General features: G+C 34.3%; 1 protein-coding gene across 14 annotated transcripts in view; it reads left to right on the top strand.

Annotated features, from left to right (window-relative positions):
• Window positions 1-25107, top strand: part of MCF2 (MCF.2 cell line derived transforming sequence) — a 128445-nt gene that overhangs the window by 63502 nt on the left and 39836 nt on the right. For 8 of the 14 annotated variants that reach the window (XM_016944298.3, XM_063804652.1, XM_054676234.2 and 5 more), the window contains exons 5-9: window positions 13849-13968; window positions 14794-14910; window positions 16460-16609; window positions 19546-19679; window positions 19995-20109. In XM_016944298.3, the coding sequence (XP_016799787.1) occupies window positions 13849-13968; window positions 14794-14910; window positions 16460-16609; window positions 19546-19679; window positions 19995-20109 (636 nt within the window). Of the gene's footprint in view, window positions 1-1848; window positions 2289-13848; window positions 13969-14793; window positions 14911-16459; window positions 16610-19545; window positions 19680-19994; window positions 20110-25107 lie in introns of those variants that run through there. The other 6 variants (XM_016944305.3, XM_016944303.3, XM_016944301.3 and 3 more) reach the window with 3 other exon arrangements.

Below are 25107 nucleotides of genomic sequence, written 5' to 3'. Positions count from 1 at the left end.
AATTCTTACTTTGTCTCCTGACTGATTGAGGAGGTCACGCCCACCACAAGAACTTGATTTAGTTGCAAAGGCAAAACAAAAATCTAGGTTGTTGGACTTCCAAGACAATGTTCTAGCACTCGCAAGGTAAAATGGGTAAGATCATTATTCTTTTAATACTCAGAATGAATTATTCCTCACTTTGGACAAATAAGCAAAAAGTGGTTTCCTGTTTATTTAACAGAGGTGTTTAATCATTAGCAGTGGAGAGAAGAGTTAACATTAGATATACTCAAATTACTAAAATAAAATAGAAAAAAATTTGACTTTCTATAGCATATTAGTGCTTTTTCAAAAGCATTCACATTTATTAAGTATTGTTGATTCTCTTCATTTCCTGATTAAGTACTGCAAGTAGGTATCACTATAATTGTCTTATAGATGATTAAATCACATTGATATTTATACTTTGGAATGGTTATGTGATGAATCCAAGCTCAAATAGCCAAGTAACCAAAAAAGCCAGAGCAAGAATTGAAATGTCAAGAATTCCAGTTGGTGATGGTTTCTGTCATTTTCCAATTGGCTTACAAATAGACAAATACATTCAATGTTATTTAGATAAAGGTAAAATTTCTTTTGAGAGATTAGATCTGTCCTCCATATAAAATTGAGCCTTATCAGTGGGGCTAAATAAAGTAAAAGCTATTTCCCTTGCTCTGGTCTTTTAGGATTGGTCCTTGGGCTTGCTGAGTAGACCTTGGTTTATGCTAATAATTGCTTCTCTTATACTAAATAGAGCACTTGTTGCATTAGAACATTTTTTATCACCCAGGTTTTTTTCTTTCGGCCAATACTGCACCCGCCTGATTAAATTAATTTTCATTTTGTGACTGGTTTGGCACCTGACGTTAGTTTTTTTGGTAGAGTTTTATTTTTATTATTCAAAATAGGTGGCTTGTAACAGAGGTTCTATTTTTCATAAAAGAGAAATATAAGATTAGGTCATGATCCTGTCATTTTGAAGTCAACAGAGGGTAATTACTTGTCTACCGGGGAGTGATACTCCTCTTTCTGTATTCCCAGGGCTGCTTTCTCAGTGGAGAATTTTGACCTATGCTCAGTAAAGAACTTGGATCCCAGGGTCCCTTTATTTTCATAACTGCCAAATTGATCGTGCTGGGAAAGGGAGGGGTACAGATTCTGACCACATGTAACTGGCTATAGGTTGTTTTAGGTGTTTCTTTTTTAACATGTTAAATGTTTTTGCTTGTGGTATAGTTTCTATACTCATACTCAAGAGCACATTAATTACATCTCAACCATTAATAACTGTTGGTTACTGTTTGAAATAAAGGTAAATATTGAATGCAAGCTAATTTCAAGTGCAAAAGTTGGCATTCAGAAAGGATTTCTAGTGAAATCTACCATTGTGTAGCTAGGTATAATTGCCTGTGGTGTATTATTTCAAACAAGTGTCTGTGAAATAATCATACAATTCAATTTGAATACCTTTATTTGTAGATTTCAAAACAAATAAAAGCATTTAGGTTGTATTTCATAATTAATGAGAGGAGACTTTATTTTAGTTATACATTTTGGGGAAAGGTTAATTTGGGAGAGAATTGTATCCGTCTTAGAAAGTTTGCATGTTCTATTCTTTCTAGATTATTACCAGGACAAAATTTTGCAAACTATAGCCTTTCACAAGGCTTAAACCCAGAATACAATAACAGAGAAAACAAAACAGAATTGAAATTTAAGTCACATACCAGGGTAGGACGAGAGTAAAAAGCATGAGTTAATACTACCTTCACAAAGATTCTTAGCATTCCACCTTAAAAATCAAACTGCGCAGAGGAGAAAGCCAGTCCCATCAAGCCTGCTCCTAGGAAGAGAGCTGGTTTTTTTTTCCTCCTCCTTCCACTCTTAGGACATGCCTGATCTTCTTGAGCAGTCCAGCACAAGCTAATCCACAAGGTTCAATCAGGCTAAGTAATTGGAGGAATGTGTTAACTCTGAATTACAAGGAGCAGAAGGGAAGGATCTGTCAGCTGACTAATCAGGGATAGTGGTGTTTTTTTTTTTTTTTTTTCTCCCCAGCATTGCTGCCACTGTGCTAATGGAAGCAGCCACGGCAGCTTTGTTTGATAGAGATTTTTGGCTGCCGTTTTTAAATACTACCCAAGAAGCAGCTCGTATTTCATCAATGTTGCGTTGACAATTGGAAAAGAAGAGTGTAATTGCGTACAGGCGAAATGGCAGAAGCAAATCCCCGGAGAGGCAAGATGAGGTTCAGAAGGAATGCGGTAAGGGCTCTGTCTGCACTCCTGGAAAGCCTGTTCCCAAGTTCAAGTGCTGGGATGCTGCAGCATGGTGCTATAGCACAAACTGCTGAGTAGGGTTTTTAAGGACAGATGGAGAGAATGGAGACTTATATTTGCATGGATTGCATTGATGTGATTACTGTGATATTGACATAGGGTAATTTTCAGGCAATTGAGGGGGTAGAATATAATTTCAAAATCTAAATGTCATCAGGTTTATGAATGAGCACCTTAGTCATGTTATTCGTTTAAGACTGTATGAACAATTTTGAATCATTGGACAGCATAGCTTTAAATAATGACTTAAAACAATATCTAACAAAAGGATTCATCCTTTCTTTCACCATGATCAAGTAGAGTATATTGCCATGGATAGGTCTGGAGGGGATTCCATCATCACTTAAAAATGCAGCCTTTCCTGGCTGTTACCGTATAAGTGAATAAATTTAAAATCTGTAATGATTTGAAATCCTTATGGTTTCAATTCTTCTCCAAACTGAAACTTCGTAGGTACAAAATTGTCACCTGCTGACAACTTTTTTCTTCTAGGGAAAAAGACAGTAACTCACTTTTCAATATAGACTAGAATCTGGAAGTCTCTCCTCTCACGTACATTTCATGCAGTCTTTTGCCTAAATTTTCCCTTCATTCATTTATTCATATAGTAAATTCCCAGCAAATTTCTAATGTGATCTTTAGATGTATTTTGGAGAAATGTTGAAATAACACTAGCTAATTTAATAAAAAACTAATCATCAAAAAGGCTTTAAATGCCACTCTTTTTCTTTCAAAGATTAATATAATGTTATTGATGTTATGGTTTAAAATATAAACTTGCTCACTAAAAATATCGAGATAACAAACACACACAGATAAGAAGGTAAAAATTGACCATAGGAAAAAAATGACAGTTTGAATTAAAATTATGATAAGGAAAGTAAGACTTTTATTATTGTTGAATGACAGTGAACATCAATAGGTGTGTAAATGATTTATTTTCTAATAAAGCTCTTAGCACAGACTGCTATTTTAAAAACTATAGTTGGTTTTATTTTGACAAAATTATATCTTTGGCTCTATACATGTTTTTATATTATGAGAACATAGATTCAGACTTTTAACAGACGATTTATGGTGCACAAGAAATGTTTGTGTATGTACTTTGCAGTATTGTAAGCAACTGATATTAGCACTTTTGTTATCAAAGGTTAACTTAAGCTTTCAGAAAGTTCCTAATTATATATATATATTTATATATATATTTATATATATATTTATATATATATTTTTATATATATTTATATATATATTTATATATATATTTTTATATATATTTATATATATTTATATATATTTATATATATTTATATATATTTATATATATTTTTATATATATTTATATATATTTATATATATATTTATATATATTTATATATATATTTATATATATTTATATATATTTATATATATTTATATATTTATATATATATTTATATATATTTATATATATTTATATATATTTATATATATATTTATATATATTTATATATATTTATATATATATTTATATATATTTATATATATATTTATATATTTATATATATATTTATATATATTTATATATATATTTATATATATTTATATATATTTATATATATTTATATATATATTTATATATATTTATATATATTTATATATATATTTATATATATTTATATATATTTATATATATATTTATATGTATTTATATATATTTATATATATTTATATATATTTATATATATATTTATATGTATTTATATATATATTTATATATGTATATATATATTTATATGTATATTTATATATATTTATATATATTTATATATATTTATATATATTTATATGTATATTTATATATATTTATATATATATTTATATGTATATTTATATATATTTATATATATATTTATATATATATTTATATATATTTATATATATTTATATATATATTTATATATATTTATATATATATTTATATATATTTATATATATTTATATATATATTTATATATATTTATATATATTTATATATATATTTATATATATATTTATATATATATTTATACATATTTATATATATATATATTTATATGTATATTTATATATATTTATATATATATTTATATGTATATTTATATATATTTATATATATTTATATATATATTTTTATATATTTATATATATATTTTTATATATTTATATATATTTATATATATTTTTATATATTTTTATATATTTATATATATTTATATATATTTATATATATATTTATATATATATTTATATATATTTATATATATTTATATATATATTTATATATATTTATATATATTTATATATATTTATATATATATTTATATATATTTATATATATTTATATATATATTTATATATATTTATATATATTTATATATATATTTATATATATTTATATATATTTATATATATATTTATATATATTTATATATATATTTATATATATTTATATATATATTTATATATATTTATATATATATTTATATATATATTTATATATATTTATATATATTTATATATATATTTATATATATTTATATATATATTTATATATATTTATATATATTTATATATATTCGTATATATATTTATATATATTTGTGTATATATATTTGTATATATATTTATATATTTATATATATATTTATATATATTTATATATATTTATATATATTTTTATATATTGATATATATATGTATATATTTATATATATATTTATATATATTTATATATTTTATATATATATTTATATATATATTCTCAGTGCTGAACTTAGTTTTATGTCTATACACATGCATTAATATACACACAATAAATACAGCACAGGGGTACTCACTGAATAGACGTATCTAGCACTGTGATATATACAACATAAGTTACAAAGGTAAATATGGAATGGCTACTGGGCTGAAGGAACTCTCAATCTAGTAGAAAGGGTAAGACATGTTCGTAAATGATTATTTTGAAAAGAAATTCTGGCTGGTGGAGAAGGCCTTATACAGGAGATGGCATATGTTTGGGTGTTAAGTAAGAGTATATGTTGCTGTTACCTTTCCTTGATTCTTTCCTGTGTTTTTTTTTCTCATAAATGAATTAAGTGATATGTAGGAACAGATATGAGTGGGATTAATTGGATTAATTCTGAAGCCTAGAACTATAGTAGAAGACACATATACTTTCCTTATATGGATAGTACTTGACCAGAGTAAAGAATTTGAACCTTAGCTAGTAAAAAAATGGTTTCACCTTGAAGGGTCTCTGGAATTGGGCTGATTCTGGAGGCTGTGGATAGGTAACATCTAAAAGGATGGTCCAATGCCACTTGAAGTCCAAAAAAATGTTTGAACTAGTTACTTGGTAGAAATTTCAATGAGTGTAGCTGAGTGAGAGAGAGGGGAGGAGAATAGATATATATGTGACAAAAAGGGCAAACCACAAGGAAGGAGTATTGCTTTGGGCTATCCTCCTGAGGTCACTTGACAAGTTGCTTGACAACTCATACTGTCTGTATTTTTAAGGTGGGGATATGGGGGGAAGAGTGTGGAAGTGGCTCATACTGTTGCAAACTATTCTCTATAGCTTGAGGTCATGAGATTTTTTTTCCCAACATATTCTGCAGAGATGGTTCAGACCTTATGAAAGTCAAGTGCCTGTCAGCATCTCAACATTTGTCTGATAGTAAATTATGATACTTTCCTTTTGGTGGACTGTATATGCTAAATTGTTTCCAGCAACTTGTTTCAAATGTTATTTGTCCCATTTTGGAAACATCAAGGTCAAATCATCCCTGAATGGCAAACAGTAAATCTGAGTGTGCATTCAGTCTATGAGGTGTTAAGTGTCTAGAAAGAGTTTGCCCTTAGGATCCAGATAGGCCGTACTACCGCTGCTTACCAACTGTGCTTCAGTTTGCTCCTCTGTAAAAAGGGAATAATATCCAGTTTACTGCAATGTTTTGAAGGCTAAATAAGATAATATATATATAAGAAGTCTGACACATACATAATGGCTTTTAGTCAAGGGTCTCTCTTATTGTTACTGCCTTTCTTTACCCGAAAGATTAAATAGGAAAAGCTATAGGAAAATAAATTATTTTTATAGTAAGTAACCAAACTTTTATGTTTTATAAGTTACTTTAAACATTCTAGAAATAATAACTAGAATAACTGAAAAGTGTGCATAGGGTGATGAATTGCCTCCCTTAGAGAGCACACACAAGAGTATTAAACAAGGTTAATTTCTAGACTTCGGTAGTGAAATGATGTATTTGGTTTACGCCTGCTCTTGTTATTGTTGTTGTTACTGCTGTAAGATCATAGAACTAGGCAATCTGGAAGTACGTGTGAGTAAAAGGGAGTAAATCTGTTCTCTGGGAGGGAAAGATGAGAGGGAGCTTATTTTGTGCTCGTTACCTTGAAGAGCCTGTAAGAGCTGCTGCTGAGGGCTGGGGTGGGACCACGTACAGTGATTGGACACATGGCTCCGAGTCCTATGTGATAGGCAGCTGGTTCGCTTTTACTGAGATGTCTTTAAGCAGTCACATGCTGGAACTCCAGAAAAATGTCTGCGAGAAGCTAAAATCAATGCTGTTTCCTCTCTTGTGCAAACTATTTTTTTAAAAAAGCAAAAACACATTGAAATAAAACAAGACTAACCTTTGCCCAAATCCCTTTGCTTTTTTGACAAGTTCTCAAAAATGAATTATACTTTCAAAATCTCAGTTTTTATTTTGGGGAAAAAGAAATGGTGCTTTTTCATGTTTATATAACCATACAGATTAGAGGTTCTTAAAGCAGCATACCCAAGAATTTAGAAATATAATATTCCCAAACCAAAATGGGAAAGTTCACTGGTCTTGAACTATATTTGCTTTGATATGTGCATCTGATACCCTATGCTGTTTGATTGTTCATTTAAATACTAGCTTTAAAATGGATTATCTTGAGAATTTTAGTTGTTACAAATATTGGTATATAGAGAAAAAGTACTCTCTATATATACTTCTATGTATATCCACATAGATACATACAAACTAATCTTAAATGTATATGGCTTGTCAGGTTAAAATTGCTCAAGAGTGTTCTGTCCCCTCTAGATTCTCATAGCTGGCAATCACAGATAAGGATGTGTCCATATTATTGACATTGATTGATGTTCAGATCTATGAAGCTTTTTGGTTCAGAGGTTGCAAATTGTCAGTGCACAGATGCGTTTTGTTTAGAGTATGCAGCATTTTAACAAACTTTCAATTTGTTTTCCATCTTTAAACATCTGGGCTTTGCATGACAATCTGGATTTCTGTCTTCTCTTGAGAAACCAAAGAGTTGGCAATGCTGGGCCCACCTTGCCACATGACAACATGTAGCTGGAACTGATTTATGAGTGAACGACTTATGAGTGCCCTCTGCTTTGAATGTTCTCCAGTTCACCATGGTCCCCACCACTTCCTGTTGCTCCTCGTCATATAGGAGGAGTATGAATTGCTATTTTCCACCTAATTTAGGCTGTTCATTAATTAAGCCTACTTCACATTTACATTATCTCCCTAACACATGGTAGGCATTCAAGTTTGTCACCTCTGATTTAGGTCTCAGGTTTAGATTCTCAACCAACCTGATTCTTGTGTCATCCCTGCTATAACTTCTGCAAATTCCTCTTGTTGACTGAGTCTAGTTCAACAGGCAGGTGAAGCGGGGTTTTAATTCTGCTACTTATGTGCTAGAAGGTCTTGAAAAATTGCCTGACCTCACAAAACCTCAATGTATTAGTTCCCTATTGCTGCTGTAATAGATTACTACAAACTTAGTGACTTAAAACAGTGAAAATGTATCATTACGGTTCTGGAGGTCAGAAGTCCAAGATTACCCAATTGGGCTAAAAATCAAGGGTCAGCAGAGCTGTGTTCCTTCTGGAGTCTCTAGAGAAGAATCTGTTTCTTTGACTTTTCTAGCTTGCAGAGATCGTCCACATTCCTTGGTTTATACCCCTGCATCACTTTGACCTCTGCCATCACATCTTCTTCTCTGACTCTCCTGCCTCCCTCTTATCCTAATGATTACATCGGTCCCACCATGATAATCCCGGATAATCTCCCCATATCAAGATCCTTAATCACATTTATAAAGTCTCTTTTACCATATAAGATAACATATTACCAGGTTCCAGGGATTAGGATGTAGACATCTTTGAGGATAATGGCACTCAGTTTCTCCAGTTGTGAAATGAGGACAAAAATAGAACCTACTGCATGTAAATACTTAGCACAATGTCATAATAGTGCTCTTTATGGGCATAATTCTAGTAGTATGCATTCAATAAATGACATTTCCACCCCTGTCCAACTCTCCAATCTCCTTTCCCTACCTTAAAGCTTTGAGAGGTCCTGAATATATAAATATACATAAATATACGTATTTTTTTTGCTAAAGAGAAGCTATGAAAAGTAGTCATAAATGTCATACTTTAAAAGTGTGACAGTTTGGTAGGCACCTATTATGGTCTGGGTTAAGTGAATGGGAGTGGGATTAAAAATTCAGGTATGTCTTATTCACGTGTGGGCACGAGGGATGAAAACAATACACCTGGTCTGAACTATATGATTTAGTTTTCTAGAAAAATAACTGACAAATCAGATGAATTGTTTGAGTGCCACCTGATTGCTCTGATTGCTTAGTAGTTGTGTAGCTATTGCCTACAAGTTATTTAGTCTCCCAAATGGCTACTAAAATTGGGAGTAACTATTGGGTTAACAGAATCCATGTGCTCTAGGAAGATATGCAAAAAAGATTATAAAATTGTACTATAAACTATAAAAAAAAATTGTAAATGTAATTATGTAGTCAATAAATGAAGTTTTCATCCTTTGATGGTGCATTTTCTTTAAAAGCCCAAGTTTTTCTGGGCTTTTTGTGACAAGTGAATTACTAAATATTTTGAAGGAATTAAGGAATGAGAAGGTATGCTAAGATAATCAGAAGGTTTTACTTAAGAATGAACTGATTAGCATATAGAATTATCTTTAGAAGCAATTTATATAGCCGTCAATGTTTGGGATAATCCACTTTATTAAATAGAGCAATAACAGGTTTAATAAACATCCAACATAAAATCCCTAGCTTATGAGCAGCTGAATACCCCTACCCCTGCTTAAAATCACTTCCCCACTCATCTTGCAGACAGTGATTTTCCTTCTCTCTCCTTTCTTTCTACTTTGTTCCCTGCTATGTGATCAGCTGTCTCTGGACCTGGCTGCTGGTACAGCCTTGCTCTCCTAGGAATGGCAGAGTAGAGAGCAGGGCCTTACCTCAGGCAGAGAGTTGCTACATAGCTCTCTCTATTCCCATAGTATCCTCCCATCCCCTCCTCCCTCACACATAATTTTGGAGATGGGTGAGTACCCCTGGCTTGAAGTCAGCCGCAGGTTCTTGTATCCAGATAATTCTAGATACAAGAGAATATGAGATTAAGGGAAGTCAGAGAGAGAAAGATGAAACCAGATCAACTTAGAATCCATGAAAGAATAAAAGTAATTTTGCTTTAAATGTTGGCAAAAGTAGGGTGCTTTCAATTTCATTTAAAAGTGAAAAAATAAACAGGTTCAAGGCAGGTGAGTATAATAATATAATGGGAATTTACCCAGGTGAAGAAAAAGGAAAGGCTTAAGTCCTAAAATTAAGGGAGTAAAAATAGAATCTGTGCTTTCCACTTAAAAATAGGCCAAAAGTTCCCACAAGTCCCTGTCAGATTCTTCCCTTAAGCTAGCCTTTATCCATATCCCTAAAGTTTTCTACCCAAACCTGCTTGTCCTGACGTCCGAGAATCCAAGGCAAAATTTTAAAACTATCTTGTTAATAATTTTTACAGTTTAAAAAGTGCCTTTTCATGTCCTTTGCCCACTTTTTAATGGGGTTGTTTGTTTTTCTCTTGTAAATTTGTTTAAGTTCCTTAAATACTGCATGTTCTCACTTATAAGTGGGAGCTAAATAAGAAGTTATGAACACAAAGAAGGAAACAACAGATACTGGGGTCTACTTGAGGGTGGAGGGTGGGAGGAGGGAGAGGAGCAGAAAAGATCACTATTGGGTACTGAGCTTAATACCTAGGTGAAGGAATAATATGTACAACAACCCCCACTGTGACACGTGTTTGTCTCTGTAACCTTTGCATGTACCCCCAAACCTAAAATAAAAATTTTAGAAGTGCCTTTATATTCATTATTTCTTTTAATTCCTGTAATGACTGGAAAACATTTTTTTTTTTTTGGCAGAGTCTCACCCTGTTGCCCAGGCTGGAGTGCAGTGGCACAATCTCAGATCACCGCAGCCTCCACCTCCTGGGTTCAAGTGATTCTCATGCTTCAGCCTCCCCAGGAGCGGGGACCACAGGCGTGTGCCAACACACCCGGCTAATTTTTTGTATTTTTAGTAGAAACGGGTTTTCACCATGTTGGCCAGGCTGGTCTCGAACTCCTGGCCTCAAATAATCCTCCCACCTCAGCTTCCCAAAGTGCTGGGATTACAGGTGTGAGCCACCGTGTCCAGCTGGAAAATACATATTATACTTAACATAAAATAAAACATACATTATGTACATAATAGAAGGCAGGATATACATTACCGTTGGAACTCTCTGTTTCTCTATCTCTCTCTGTTTCTGTATACATGTTAACTTTATTCTTTTCAATGTTTCCCCAGCAGCAGGGCTCTTGGCAATCTGCTGCTTTTAAATGGCATCCTCAAAGTTTCCTTCACTCAGTATTCATTTGAAAATTCTAGGGCAGGACTTCTTTGGCCCTGCTTACATCAAATGTTCATACTTATGTTTTTTCTTTTTCTTTTTTAAAAAGATGAGGTCTCGCTCTGTCGCCATCATGGCTCACTGCAGGCTCAACTTCCTGGGCTCAAGTGATCCTCCCGCCTCAGCCTCCTGAGTAACTGGAACCATAGGCGCATGCCACCATGACTGGATAATTTTTAAATTTTTTGTAGAGATGGGGTCTCACTATGTTGTCCAAGCTGTTCTGGAACTCCTGGCCTCAAGTGATCCTCCATCCTCGGTCTCCTAACCTGTTGGGATTACAGGCATGAATCACCATGTCTGGCCCTAATCATACTTCTAATCACTATTAATCATTGTGTGTTGGAAGGGCAGGGCCGTGTAGGAAAATAAGAGTTCTCATTTGGAACCAATGTGTAGAATAATAGAAGGGGGAGTCGTTTCTCAGATGAAGGGAGAGAGTAACAGTCATGGCCTCCTGGAGAAATTATGAGTTGGACAGCCATCCCAATTTATGTATATTGATAATCATTGTTTAATTTATTGATTTAATTTTATGCTCTTTTAATTTACTTATTTGTGCTTATCACACTCATTTCTCTTTCATTTACTCTAGTTCTCATTGCCACTTAACATTTTATGTTTTATCACCATCTCAAATTGAATTAGGAAAGTCCCCAGTTTTGAGCATCATTTCCCAAAGAGTCTATGTTTTATACCCTGGTGGAAGTTACTTTTTTCTTTTATTTTAAAATAGACTTTTTTTTTAGAGCAGTTTTAAGTTCACAACAAAATTTAACAGGAAGTACAGAGAGTTCCCATAAACTCCTTGCCCCACAGTATCTTATTCTTAGTTTATAGTTTTGTTTAATTACTAGTATTGTAATATGCCTGAAATATAATTGCAGTTGGAACATTTTTCATATATTTTGCTCTATTATGCTCTAATCTGCCATCTTGAGGCTGATGGCTCCTGATTGTCCACTTTTAGCCTAGACTTCTTTCCCTTCTTAATTGTACAAACAGCTATCCGAAGGACATCATCTGGATGTCCTGCTGACCCTTCCAACCTAACGTGTATATGAATGGAGATCAGAATCTTGTTTCCCTTCTTAAAACCTGTTTCTCTTGTGTTTCCCATCTCAGTGAAGGTTGTACTATTCAACCAGTTACTCAAGCCCCAAATCTGGAGTTTGATCCTCCTAGTACCTCCTTTCTCGGCAAGTACATCAAGTAGTTATGTCTTGCTGATTGTGCCTGCTAAATTCTACTCTTATTCCTGGTATCATTACTTTAGTTCAGAAACTCATCATTCCTGGCTTGGATTACTGTACCAGCCTCCTAGCTCATCTGTCTGCTTCTACTCTTGTTCAAATCCAGTTCTTCCCAAAGCCAAAGTGATCTTTCTAAAATGCAAATTTGACCATGTTGTTCTGATGCTCAAAACCTTTTAGAGACTCCCCTTACCTCCAGAAAAAAAAAAACCCATGATCCTTTCTGATGTGGTTCTGGCCCGTTTTCCCAACACCATCTCCCATTGTCCCCCAGTGTCATTTCATCTAGCTCTCTTGACTAGGGCCTTTTCAGGAGGTGGAGTAGTTTAGTGATTAAGAGCACAGACTTAGGGGCAAATAAAGGCTTTGCCAGCTGGGGGAAGGTATCCTTAAACTCTCTGAGTCTCACTTTCTTTATTTGTTAAAGTGAGTAACCTAACTCCTTCTTAGAATTATTATGAAAAGAATTTATGATAATATTGGCAAAATGCTTTGCACAGAGTAAGCATTTAGTACGTGGTGATTTGTTATTAAAATTGGGATATGTTACTCCGTTCTCCACTTATTTTGCAATGTGTCCTCCTTCTTTGTCTTTTGAATTCTTTAGTGTAGCAGTTATTTTTGACTGCATACTATGTGCCAGCAAGTTCTAGAAGCTGGGGAAACATTGGTAAACTAGAACAACATTCTGATCCAGTTAACTCCTCGTTATGCTTCAAGATCTTTTTGACCTTCCTATGTCTCGGAGAGTTTGTGCTATCATTTCCCCTTGTATATTATTCTAATTCCTTTGATTACTTATTCAATTTAGTTAAAGAATTGCTGATTAGTAATGGACTCTGCAGTTGAACTGTTGGGTAGAGATTGTGTTTTCTTAATTTGTGGACATTCAGTGCCTAACAGAGCTTGATATTCATTTAAATACATGAAGTAGACACATAGAAGATATTCAGTAAATATTGATTGGATTAAAATAAAAATATAATCCCATAATAAAGTTTTCTTTCATTGTTTAGTGTAAATACACAGACAAAAACCCTTTGACTTTTAGGGTTATCCTAGGAAACTGCCACCTAATTCTATTTGTTTTTATAGGAAATAAGTGCAATTTGAGTTCAAATAACTCTAAAATAAAGATTTAGAGTCTATTTCTTCATAAGGTTGGATCTACTTCTTTAGTGTGAGAAAATTTCGTACCAGAAGTGTTACAAGGATCTGACCTGGAGCCTTACATTATTTTTCTATTTGCATGTTTTTAGATTTTATCAATATCCATTTGTAAAGTGTTGGCCTTTTACTGGCTTTTATGAATTTAAAATTTGTTTCCTTCAGTTACATAGTTTCTGATATGTGCTCAGTTGAGTGTGTGTTGACAATTTTTTTTTCCAATTTCTTTTGTTCTTTCTTTCTACAGGCTTCCTTCCCTGGGAACTTGCACTTGGTTTTGGTTTTACGTCCTACCAGCTTTCTTCAACGAACGTTCACAGACATTGGATTTTGGTTTAGTCAGGAGGATTTTATGCTTAAATTACCAGTAAGAGTATATTATTTAAATGTTTTGTTCCTCTAATTCTCATGAAGACCTGTACCATGCTGTTTATATTTTACATGTGCCCATGTGTCATTTAAAAGAAAAAAATTAAAATTTGTCTTTTAAAAGTATACATTTGAAATGCCCAAAAGTCTTTCACTTCTACCATTTGAAAAAGAAATCGATTCATCAATTTATAACAAAGCAATTACTTTTGCAAAAAATATATGTCATATATGTTATATATATGTGTATATATGTATGTGTGCATGTGTGTATATGTATGTGCGTGTATGTGTATATAAGCAGGAAATTTTATTTTTAGTAAAATTGAGTGTATGTTTTATGTATTTGAACTCCCGTGAACTTACATCCTGAGCTAGTCCAGAGTACCATGACTTTTTAAAAATATTTTTGTATGTTTTTAAGGTTAGGAATAGGGTGCTCATAAATTTTGATACTTTTGAAAAGGTCAGCCCCTCCTGATAAATTATAACTTACTACATAAAGTCCTTTTCTTTGTTGTGAGCATAGCATTCTTTTAGAAGCTGGACCATTAACAATGCAAACTTTTAGATGGAGGAAAATTAGGCGTTTTGGTTTCTGTGGAGATTGATTTAGCTTTACAGAAAATGTTTTGTAAATAGAAACTGTTATTATCTGAAGAAGGTAGCGCATACATGTATGGGGGCATGTACAGGAGAGAACTGTTAAAACCATTTATCAGAGGTAACTTTCTGCTAAATGTATGCCAAAGTTCATTTTACAGTTTAATGGAGGGATGGCATGAAGGGCAGTTAACATTATCTTTTTTGCTTATTTATATAGGTTGTTATGCTGAGCTCAGTTAGTGATTTGCTGACATACATTGATGACAAGCAATTAACCCCTGAGTTAGGCGGCACCTTGCAGTACTGCCACAGTGAATGGATCATCTTCAGAAATGTATGTTGTCTTTGCCCTTACTGTAGAGCCTATAGTTCTTCATGTTAGCCTTTAAATCTAGTTCTAGAATTCTTTCCTATTTGAAAAAACAAAACAAAACAAAACAAAAAAACCCCAGCTTTCTGGGCCCTCATTTTTAACATACATATAAATTCAACATCTTGATTTTCTTCCATAGGCAATATCTAGAAATGATGAGCAGTCACTGAGGATGGCAATTGAAGGAGAATCCTAGGGAATAAGGAGATCATACTCTGCCCATCCCCTCCTGTGGCTATATAGTAACTTGAAGAAATGAAGAGTTTGGATTCAAATCCTGGCCCTGCTGATTTTTAGTTATATGACCTTGGTCAATATACATAACCTCTCTGAGTCTTAGTTTTCCTAACTGTAAAATGGGACTAATAATACCTTACCTCACAGGGATCTTAAAAAGACTAAATGAGATAGCAAAAGTAAAATGTTTTACACAGTGCCTAGCATATGGCAAACCGTCAATAAGTGCAAATAGTATTATTAATCTCATTATTCTAGTGATGCTTCTGAGGCATTTAGATTTGTAGCAAAGAGTGTACTTCTGTTTTAGAAATTTACAAATAGGCAAGGGCCCTGCACCTCCCAAGTATGTCTGTGGTATATAAGTATCTTGACTTCTAATCCCAGAGATAGGGGAACCCTTCTGAAGAAATTAATGATGTCCCATTAAATTAGGATTCCATTTTCCTCATACTTGTTCTTCACTCAACATTTCATTCATTAATTCATTTAACAATGCATTCATTCAACAATTCATTCATTCACATGAAGATGTATTGCCAAAATTAGCAATGCCTAGCCTTTAATAACCTGTAATGCTGTAAATAAACAAGCAAATATTTTGATATGCATGGTTAACAGATGGTCATATGGTCTCTACATTTTGCCCTTCTTTCTCAGAGTAATTGATTTTAGAAACAAAAGAAACAACAAAACCGTACTTACCATTTTATGGCAACAAAGGCTTTGGGGCCACCATTCCAAATATTCTATAGTACCTGAAATGAGTTGTTGTGACTAGTTTTTCCCCCGTTTCCTTCAATTATCACCTTGTTTGGAATGCTAATGCTTATTCACAAATGATAATAAACAAATATAAAGTGACTTTACTGTTCTCATCTCTCTTCAGAAGTAAGGTTATTATAAGGCAATTTTGCCAATTGGAGAGTTTATAGAATAAGGAAAATGCTGTAATTTTCAAGAAAATAAAACAAACTACTCAATACATGGCATCTTTAAGAAATAGTTTTCATTAGTGTCCAAGAAATAAGTCAAGAAATTTGGATAAAAGATATTCAGGAAGACTCTTAATCTTCCTTCAGTTTCTTAGAGTTTTAGATGAAGAGTTACAGTTGATTGCCAAGAGCAATGCCATATTTCTCTAGCAGAGGAGAGTTCATAGTATATGTGTTTGCCGTTATACCCCCAATAAAAACAAATACACTTACTGATCCAGTTTTTGATATGCTCACAGAGTGACCATATAATTAAAGTAATCACCGGCTCTTTGCAGGCTATAGAAAATTTTGCCCTCACAGTGAAAGAAATGGCTCAGATGTTACAGTCCTTTGGAACTGAACTGGCTGAGACAGAACTACCAGATGATATTCCCTCAATAGAAGAAATTCTGGCAATTCGTGCTGAAAGGTATCATCTGTTGAAGGTATGTCTGATAGAGTTGACAAACAAAAGATTTCCATGGTCTTTATCTAGAGAGGTGTTTATTATCTCCATTTTACACTGACTGTTGCATAAGGGGAGATAAAAGACATTTATGTAATATATTTAAAAACTAAAAAAATTATACTTTATAAGAGAAGACTGTCCTGGATATGTTAGACCTAAGTGTCCCCTCCGTAAATGGTGCATTAATTTGAGAAGTTATTTAAAAACATCTTATAAATGCTGCAGAAAAAGAAATATAGTCTTTTGTTTTACTATGTGCAGTCATGTACTGCATAAGGTTGTTTTGATCAATGATGAACCACATATATGACAGTAGTCCCATATGATTATACCATATTTTTACTGTACCTTTTCTATGTTTAGACATGTTTAGATACACAAACGTATACCGTTGTGTTACAACTGCCTACAGTATGCCTACAACTGCCTACAGTATACAGTACAGTAACATGCTGTACAGGTTTGTAGCTTAGGAGCAATAGGCTATACCCTGTAGCCTAGGTGTCCAGTAGGCTATCCATCTAGGTTTGTGTAAATGCACTCTGTGATGTTCACAAAATGATGAAATCGCCTAACAATGCATTTCTCAGAACATATCCCCAACATTAAGTGATGCACGGCTGTATTTTTTATTTTTGATGAGGAGTCAGGAGGCCGAGTTTCTAGTCCCATCTCTGCTGTGAGCTAGCATTGTGACCAAGGCTAACATTGCTCAATTGATTGTAAGTTCTCTTCTCTGCAGAATACTAGGTCTTGATGTTTCCCACAGTAGACCAGGGGTTGCAAATTGTTTGTGCTCTCCTATCCAGGTCTTTGTGGAGTGTTGTTTTGTGAAGGATTCTGAAGTGCAATTCAGATAATCAGCAAGTATTTTTTGGATCCACTTTCTTCAGAAAGTTTAAGAATAATCTGAACAAGCACTGGGCATTCATATAACTTGTCTCTCTCATCTGATAATAGACATACTGTGTGCATTAGAAGATTAAAGCTGTATATAGAGATATGTGTTTAAATTAAAAAGATAAACTGAATTTTTTCCAACTTTTATTTTAGGTCCAGAGGGTACATGTGCAGGTTTGTTACATGGATAAATTGTGGGATGCTGAGGTTTGGTGTACGAATGATCCTGTCACCCAGGTAGTGAGCATAGTACCAGATAGGTAGTTTTTCAACACTCTGCCTCCTCCCACCCTCCTTCCTCTAGTAGTCCCCACTGTCTATTGTTCCCATCTTTATGTCCATGTGTACCTAATGTTTAGCTCCCACTTGTGAGAACATGCAGTATTTGGTTTCCTGTTCTTGCATTAATTTGCTTAGGATAATGGCCTACAGCTGCATCCATGTTGCTGCAGAGGACATGATCTCGTTCTTTTTTATGACTGTATAGTATTCCATGGTGTATATGTACCACATTTTCTTTATACAGTCCACCATTGATGGGCACCTAGGTTGATTCCATGTTTCTGCTGTTGTGAATAGTGCTGCAATGACGTATGAGTGCATGTGTCTTTTGGTAGAACAATTTATTTTCCTTTGGGTATAAACCCAGTAATGGCAATGCTGGGTTGAATGGTATTCTGTTTTAAGCTCTTTGAGAAATCTCCAGACTGCTTTCCACAGTGACTGAACTAATTTACATCCCCAACAAGTATGTGTCAGTGTTCCCTTTTCTCTGTAGCCTCTCCAGCATCTGTTATTTTTTGTCTTTTTAATAATAGTCATTATGACTGGTGTGAGATGGTATCTCATTGTGGTTTGATTTGCAAGAAACTGACCTTTTGAATCACAATCTAAAAACAAAGCTCTGTCCAAGGAAAGAAAGCTCTGTTTTTCACAAACTGCATGTTGTCAGGCAATTTGCTTACCTTTTCTGAGTTGCAGTTTCTGTATCTTTACAGTGAGGTTGGTGATGATGATGATGCATCATACCTGGTAGGATTGCTGTGAAGATGAAATGAGGCAAAGAAACTGATCTATGTATAACAATGTTCCGTATATAGTTGGTACTTCGTAAATATTGGCTTTTAATGTTGATATCATTACCCATATTGGTGATGGTGTCATGGAATCTGTCCTCAGAATAAATGTACACCAAAACTTTTGCTTACAATTTCAAGGGACTCTTGGACCACCTGAAAGAAATCTTAAATCACTCTTAGATGTCTGAGAAAGGTCTATATTGTTACACCACCCACTGAGGTTAAGCCCTTCTGAATAGAGGCATATACTTCTTGATGAGTTAATTAAACCTAAATGTGAAGTAAAATAAGACTTAAGGCAGGGAGTGATTGGTAACAATTAAGGATTAGTAGCAAAGGCATTTAACTGTATCTGAATATGCATTAAGTATTATTTGCAATTGTATGCTTTCTACTGTGGTGGTTTTTATTGTGCTACTACTGCTTTATTTGAGCTCATTAAAAGTGTTAGCAGAACAGTGCCAGGTGCAGTGGTACATATTTGTTGTCCCTGCTATGCGGGAGCCTGAGGCAGGAGAATTGCTTGAGCCCAGGAGTTTGTGTCCAGCCTGGGCAACATAGCAAGATCCCATCTCTAAAAAAGTAAATAAAAATAAAATATTAGCAGAATAGGATGGACTGGATTGGAACTTTCTACCAGTTAGAGAAGGAGGCTACAAATACAGCACATGGTACTTCTGCCCATGATGATCTTATAAAAACATTAATTGCAACATCCATCTCTAAGGCAAGGGCTTCTTGGATCTTCACAGCTTTTAGATTTTGTGGCACTGAGATTTTGAAATTTTGTGAATTTTCAGAGAGCTATGAAAGCAAAGGCCATTCTAGAATTAACTGTTTCGATTCTTCATGCCATAGTTGTATGCTCCCTTCCCATCACATCATTCAGGTTGGATTACTAATTAGGTGATACTCCTTTTGTGTCTTTGGACAGAATGATATTACAGCTGTAACCAAAGAAGGAAAAATTCTGCTAACAAATCTGGAAGTGCCTGACACTGAAGGAGCTGTCAGTTCAAGACTAGAATGTCATCGGCAAATAAGTGGTGACTGGCAAACTATTAATAAGTGAGTACTCTCTTTTTGGTTTAGAGTTACTTATTTTATATTTTTGAAAGGAAATTATACATTTTTGCTGCAATATGTTAAGTGTTAAAGTATTCCTGGACCTCTGGAAATCTGAGAACTTATTTCTAGGTTGTCCTACAGAGATGATTTTGCTTGTAGAAGAGATTCTGTGGACATTGGTTGTCTCTATAGGTAGAACCAAGTGTCATGGGCTATGACTTTGCCTATAATTCTTAATGTCCAGACCACACTTATCTACATACTTACAAAACAGATACTTGCTTTTAGGAATTTATTGGAGTTTTCTTTCTTAAGGTTGCTGACTCAAGTACATGATATGGAAACAGCTTTTGATGGATTTTGGGAAAAACATCAATTAAAAATGGAGCAGTATCTGCAACTATGGAAGTTTGAGGAGGATTTTCAACAGGTCAGTTAAAACATTTCTTTGTATACCTTTTTTCATTACACCAGAGGTTTTTACTCCTTAATCATGAGAAGTCCTGCCTTGCAAGATGCCCATTTATACCTACAAAGAAAAAAAAGGAGGCAAATGTAAATGAACCTTGGCTTAGACTGAAGAAAATCTCTACTAAAATTCTGAGACTTCTACTTTTTCAGCTTACTCATTTCCTTTGAGAAAGTATCAAACTGCCAATATATATGACAGGGACAAAGTTACTCTCTACTTTGAGGTTTGTTATTCAAATTTATCTTAGATCTAAAGGGTATTCAAGGTTATGAGGTAGCTTTCCAAGGGAATAATACCAACTTCCTTCTTGGTTTTTAAATCCCATGTACCTATGCTGACCATATTTAATAAGACCTAACAAGCTTTTATTTCTGATCCAGGAGTTTATTCCTGTGAAAAGCCTGAGAGATGAAATTAAATAAGTTTAATAAATAATTAAAAATACATTCCAATTGGACCTTCCTGGAAAATCCATCATATATGGTCAAGATGCATAGATTTAGTTTCTTTTCCTTTTGCGGTCATGTTCAACCTTATCACAGTCTCTCTCACAGTATATACTTCACCAGAGGATCCAAGGAAAACTTACTTGTTCCTCTTGCATGTGCCCAGCTTGTTTTCTGCCCATGAATGGCTTACTTGCTTTGTATTTCACTTGCTCATCAGAGTTAGGTTTCGGAGGAGCACTGTACTCTGGACGCGGGGCTCAGTTACCACTAGCGTTTTCTCTCCTTTGATTCAAACATCTTTTGAAATGTTCTGCATGAAACCTTCCCTAAAGAAAGAATAGGTCAAGTTGCTCTTGGTCCTTCTAGGTATTTGTGTTTCTCCCTCATCTCCAACTGAATACACAGAAAATAGCACTTTTCCTGAACATACCCATTATGCTTATACTTACATATTAATTTGCATCCATACCAAATTCTTGTCCTGTGGTTATGTTCTGTTTCCCCAAGTCATTAATTCCTGTCTTTAATCAATATTGTTGTTTGTCTTAGATTACAATCTCACTGACATGGTGTATCTCATAGTGACATGTCGACAAGTTCTGTATGTCTAGAAACATGACTTTTTTAAAAAACACGTAGAAACATAAACTTACAGAAAAATGGCAAATATAAGAAAAATAAAAATACCCATATACCTTCTTCCCAGATTAACTTAATGACAATATTTTACTCCATTTGCTCTATTATTTTTATTCCCTCCCTCATATGTATACAGATAATATTTTTTTCTGATCTGACAAATAATATATTTTCTGACCCATTTGAGTGTAAGTTGCACACATGATGGCCCTTTCCCCCTAAATGCTTCCATTTTTTCTGGTAATAGGGATATTCTGTTATATAACCATAGTGCAGTTATCAGATTCAGTACATTTAACAATGCAATACTTTTATATAATCTACCATTGGTATTTCAATTTTGTCAGTTGACTCAGTCAAGTCTTTTATAGCATTTATTTTTCCTTCAGAATTGGATCCTATATAGGGTCCAGTCTTGCATTAAGTTGTCTTGTGTCTTTAGTGCCCTTGAATCTAGAACATTTCCACAGCCTTTCTTTGTCTTTTATAACTCTGACATTTTGAAGAATATAGTCCTTTTTTTTTTTTTTGAGACAGTTCTGTCTCCCAGGCTGGAGTACAGTGACACAATCATAGCTACTGTAGCCTCAAACTCCTGGGTTTAAGCCATCCTCCCCCCTCAGCCTCCCAAGTAGCTGGGACTACAGGTATGCACCACCATGCCTGGCTAACTTTTTAATTTTTGTAGGGATGGGGTCTCACTGTGTTGCCCAGGCTGGTCTGCAACTCCTAGGCTCAAACAATCCTCCCGCCTCAGCCTCCCAAAGTGCTGGGATTCCAGGCATGAGCTATAAGGACTCATGCCCAGCCATAGTCCCTTTTGAAATGCATTTTTCTTCATTTGGAGTTTGTTGGACATCTTCTCATGATTCTATTTAGTATATATGACCAGCTAGAATACCACATTAGTGAAGTGTCCTTCTTAAGGAATCATATCTGCAGGTGAATGAAGCCTACCTCCCTCTTATTGTTGATGTGGATTCTGATTACCTATGCAGGATGTTGTTGAATTTCTCCACTGTAAAGCTACTTTTACTCCCCTTCTAACTAGTAGGAAATGTGTGGGGAGAAAATTTAAGGTTATGCAAATATCCTGCTTCTCATAAAAATTTCCCCGTAAATTTAGCATCAACTGATGATGTTTGCCTGGACAAATCTTTGCTGTGATGGTTGCAAAATAATGATTATTTTCAACCCCCATGTCCAGTCCACATTTATCAGTCCACACTAGGCATTCTACTGAAGCAAGAGCCTTCCCTTCTCTCCATTTATTTCTTTATTTGATTCAAAGATTTTTACTTATTGGTTTTTAAAACTTTCAACTTTTATTTTAGATTCAGGGCATACACATGCACGTTTGTTACATGGGTATACTGTGTGATGCTGAGATTTGAGGTGTGAATGATGCCGTTACTCAGGTAGTGAGCATAAGATCCAATAGTTAGTTTTTAAGCCCCTGCCTTCCTCCTCTTCCCCCTTTTGGTAGTCTCCAGCATTTATTGTTCTGTCTTTATGTCTATGTGTAACCAATGCTTAACTTCCACTTATAAGTGACAACATACTGTGTTTGGTTTTCAGTCTCTGTGTTAGTTTGCTTAGGATAATGGCCTCCAGCTGCATCATGTTGCTGCAAAAGACATGATTTTGTTTTTTTATGGCTGCATAGTATTCCATGATGTATTTGTACCACATTTTCTTTATCCAGTCCATCATTGATGGGCACCTGGGTTGATTCCAAGTCTTTGCTATTGCGAATAGTGCGGCAGTGAACATACAATTGCATTGCCTTTTTGATAGAATGATTTATTTTCCATTGGGTATATACTCAGTAATGGGATTGCTGGGTCAAATGGTAGTTCTGTCTTAAGTTCTTAAATATTCAAGATGCCTTCCACAGTGGCTGAACTAATTTACTTTCCCACCAACAGTGTATCAGCGTTCCCTTCTCTCCATAGCCTCACCAGCATCTGTTCCTTTTTGTCTCTTTAATAATAGCCATTCTGACTGATGTGATATGTTATCTCATTTGATTTGCATTTCTCTGATGATTAGTGATATTGAGCATTTTCTCATGTTTGTTGCCAATTTGTATGTCTCCTTTTGAGAAGTATCTGTTCATGTCCTCTGCTCACTTTTTAATGGAGTTATTAGTTTTTAAAATTTTATTATTATTATACTTTAAGTTTTAGGGTACATGAGTACAATGTGCAGGTTTGTTACATATGTATACATGTGCCATGTTGGTGTGCTGCACCTATTAACTCGTCATTTAGCATTAGGTATATCTCCTAATGCTATCCCTCCCCTCGCCCCCCACCCCACAACAGGCCCCAGAGTGTGATGTTCCCCTTTCTGTGTCCATGTGTTCTCATTGTTCAATTCCCACCTATGAGTGAGAACATGCGGTGTTTGGTTTTTTTGTCCTTGCGATAGTTTGCTGAGAATGATGGTTTCTAGCTTCATCCATGTCCCTACAAAGGGCATGAACTCATCATTTTTTATGGCTGCATAGTATTCCATGGTGTATATGTGCCACATTTTCTTAATCCAGTCTATCGTTGTTGGACATTTGGGTTGGTTCCAAGTCTTTGCTATTGTGAATAGTGCCACAATAAACATACGTGTGCATGTGTCTTTATAGCAGCAGGATTTATAATCCTTTGGGTATATACCCAGTAATGGGATGGCTGGGTCAAATGGTATTTCTAGTTCTAGATCCCTGAGGAATCGCCACACTGACTTCCACAATGGTTGAACTAGTTTACAGTCCCACCAATAATGTAAAAGTGTTCCTATTTCTCCACATCCCCTCCAGCACCTGTTGTTTCCCGACTTTTTAATGATCGCCATTCTAACTGGCGTGAGATGGTATCTCATTGTGGTTTTGATTTGCATTTCTCTGATGGCCAGTGATGAGGAGCATTTTTTCATGCATTTTTTGGCTGCATAAATGTCTTCTTTTGAGAAGTGTCTGTTCATATCCTTCACCCACTTTTTGATGGGGTTGTTTGTTTTTTTCTTGTAAATTTGTTTGAGTTCATTGTGGATTCTGGACATTAGCCCTTTGTCAGATGAGTAGGTTGCAAAAATTTTCTCCCATTCTGTAGGTTGCCTGTTCACTCTGATGATAGTTTCTTTTGCTGTGCAGAAGCTCTTTAGTTTAATTAGATCCCATTTGTCAATTTTGGCTTTTGTTGCCATTGCTTTCGGTGTTTTAGACATGAAGTCTTTGCCCATGCCTATGTCCTGAATGGTATTGCCTAGGTTTTCTTCTAGGGTTTTTATGGTTTTAGGTGTAACATTTAAGTCTTTAATCCATCTTGAATTAGTTTTTGTATAAGATGTAAGGAAGGGATCCAGTTTCAGCTTTCTACATATGGCTAGCCAGTTTTCCCAGCACCATTTATTAAATAGGGAATCCTTTCCCCATTGCTTGTTTTTGTCAGGTTTGTCAAAGATCAGATGGTTGTAGATATGCGGCATTATTTCTGAGTGCTCTGTTCTGTTCCATTGATCTATATCTGTGTTTTGAGAGTTATTAGGTTTTTGCTTGTTGAATTGTTTAAGTTCCTTACAGATTCTGGATATTAGATTTTTGTCAGATGCATAGTTTGTGAATATTTTCTCCCATTCTGTAGGTTGTCTGTTTACTCTGTTGATAGCTTCTTTGGTTATGCAGAAGCTCTTTAGTTTAATTAGGTCCCATGTATCAATTTTTGTATTTGTTGAAATTGCTTTTGAAATTTTAGTCATAAATTCTTTCCCAAGGCCAATGTCCAGATTAGCGTTTCCTAGCTTTTCTCCCAAGATTCTTATATATTGAGGTCTTGCATTTAGATCTTTAATCCATCCTTAGTTAATTGTTATA

The sequence above is a fragment of the Pan troglodytes genome, chromosome X (assembly GCF_028858775.2).
Source record: "Pan troglodytes isolate AG18354 chromosome X, NHGRI_mPanTro3-v2.0_pri, whole genome shotgun sequence".
Lineage (NCBI taxonomy): Eukaryota > Metazoa > Chordata > Mammalia > Primates > Hominidae > Pan > Pan troglodytes.
This window is presented reverse-complemented; position numbering and strand designations above follow the sequence as displayed.